The sequence below is a fragment of the Topomyia yanbarensis genome, chromosome 2 (genome assembly GCF_030247195.1).
Source record: "Topomyia yanbarensis strain Yona2022 chromosome 2, ASM3024719v1, whole genome shotgun sequence".
Classification (NCBI taxonomy): domain Eukaryota; kingdom Metazoa; phylum Arthropoda; class Insecta; order Diptera; family Culicidae; genus Topomyia; species Topomyia yanbarensis.
The window spans coordinates 449507927-449509750 of NC_080671.1; the positions used below are offsets into that span (position 1 = coordinate 449507927).

At 48.5% G+C, this 1824-nt stretch overlaps 1 protein-coding gene across 1 annotated transcript; it reads left to right on the plus strand.

Moving 5' to 3' along the window:
• Positions 1 to 558: 558 nt before the first annotated feature.
• Positions 559 to 1602, plus strand: LOC131681096 (uncharacterized). The gene has a single exon (XM_058961805.1). It carries the CDS (start codon positions 559 to 561, stop codon positions 1600 to 1602), a length of 1044 nt encoding a protein of 347 aa, XP_058817788.1.
• Positions 1603 to 1824: the final 222 nt, after the last annotated feature.

A 1824-nucleotide genomic window follows, 5' to 3' on the forward strand; every position in this document is an offset into this window, starting at 1 on the left:
CAATGTGGTCAAAGCTGCTTTGATTGATCATTAGTGATCCAGACCCGCAAACTAGAGTAATGTTACATCAATTTTAATATGTTTTACATCATTTGAACATCATGGTGGTACCAGTTTATATGGGAATTTGCTGTGTGATCGCACTCTTCAACCCGTAACTCCGGAACCGGAAGTCGGATCAACTAAAAATTCAATAGCAGCTTATGGGAGCGTTATACCTTTCAGATGAAACTAAGTTTGCGAAAATCGGTTCAGCCATCTCTGAGAAAATTGTGTGAGTTTAAATGACACACACACATACATACACACACATACACACACATACATACACACACAGACATTTGCCGATCTCGACGAACTGAATCGAATGGTGTATGACACTCGGCCCTCCGGGCCTCGGTTAAAAAGTCGATTTTTACAGTGATTGCATAGCCTTTCTTTATATGAGAAAGGCAAAACCACTACGTCGACGACTACTTCGATAGCGCAGATACAGTCGATGAAGCAGTGGGACGAGCGAAAGAAGTTCGCTTCGTTCATTCCAAAGGCGGATTCGAAATGCGAAACTGGGTGTCGAGCTCCGAAGAGTTCCTTCAGGCCATGGGGAAGCAGCAAACAGACCAGTGCGTACGTTTCAGTGAGGACAAGGAAACGGGTCTTGAGCGAGTACTGGGCATTGTCTGGAGCCCTGCCAGCGACGAGTTCTCGTTTTCCATCGAGCTGAGGGACGATCTTGTGCCGTGCTTGTCAGGCAAGCGGCTGCCAACAAAGAGAATCGTGATGAGCTGCGTCATGAGCTTCTTTGATCCGCTAGGACTACTGTCTATTTTCACCTTTTACGGGAAACTTTTAATACAGGAGCTGTGGCGCCGTGGATGCGATTGGGACCAACAAATAGCTGGAGAGAACGCGGAGAAATGGAATCAGTGGATTGCAAGGCTTCCGGAGGTTGAAAATGTCCGCATTCCCCTGTATTACTTTCGTGGCGGACATGATTTGGACTTCAGTAGCGTTAAACTTCATGTCTTCGTCGATGCCAGCGAAGGCGCATACGGGGCTGCAGCGTATCTGCGGATTGAGACGGTTGATGGTCCGATGTGTTCGTTGGTGATGGCGAGATCGAAGGTCGCACCACTGAAGCACCTCTCAATTCCTCGTCTGGAGCTGCAAGCAGCAGTGTTGGGAGCCAGACTGGAAAATTCCGTCGTTGAAATGTTATGCTTTGACGTAAAGCAGCGATACTTCTGGAGTGATTCGAAGACTGTGCTGTCGTGGATTCATTCGGACCACCGACGGTACAAGCAATTCGTCGCCTTCCGGATTGGAGAAATCCTCAGTCTTTCAAAGCTAAGAGAGTGGCGATGGGTTCCGACTAAGCTCAGCATAGCAGATGCTATGACGAAGTGGAACAAAAAGCACTCTATGTGTTCAGATGGGACATGGTTTCGAGGCCAGGGTTTCCTGTATTTTCCGGAAGAGAAATGGCCAGAGCAAGGTGAGGTTACGCTGAACGACCAGGAAGAATTGCGGGCATGCTTCCTTTTCCACGACATCAGAATAACAGAACAGGTCGTAGACCCTCGGCGGTGTTCTCGATGGTAGGTTTTAGTTCGGACAGTGGCGTGCATCTACAGATTTGTGTCAAACTGCAAAAGAAAACGAGAGGGTCTGAAAATCGAATCGATTCCGACGACCGCGAAAGTGAAGAGGCACGTGAAGGGAAATGTACCCGCAAATACGTCGTCGCTGACTCGAGAGGAGTACCAGGCAGCGGAGGCGTACCTCTGGAGATCAGCGCAAGCAGACAAGAATGAAGAAGAGCGG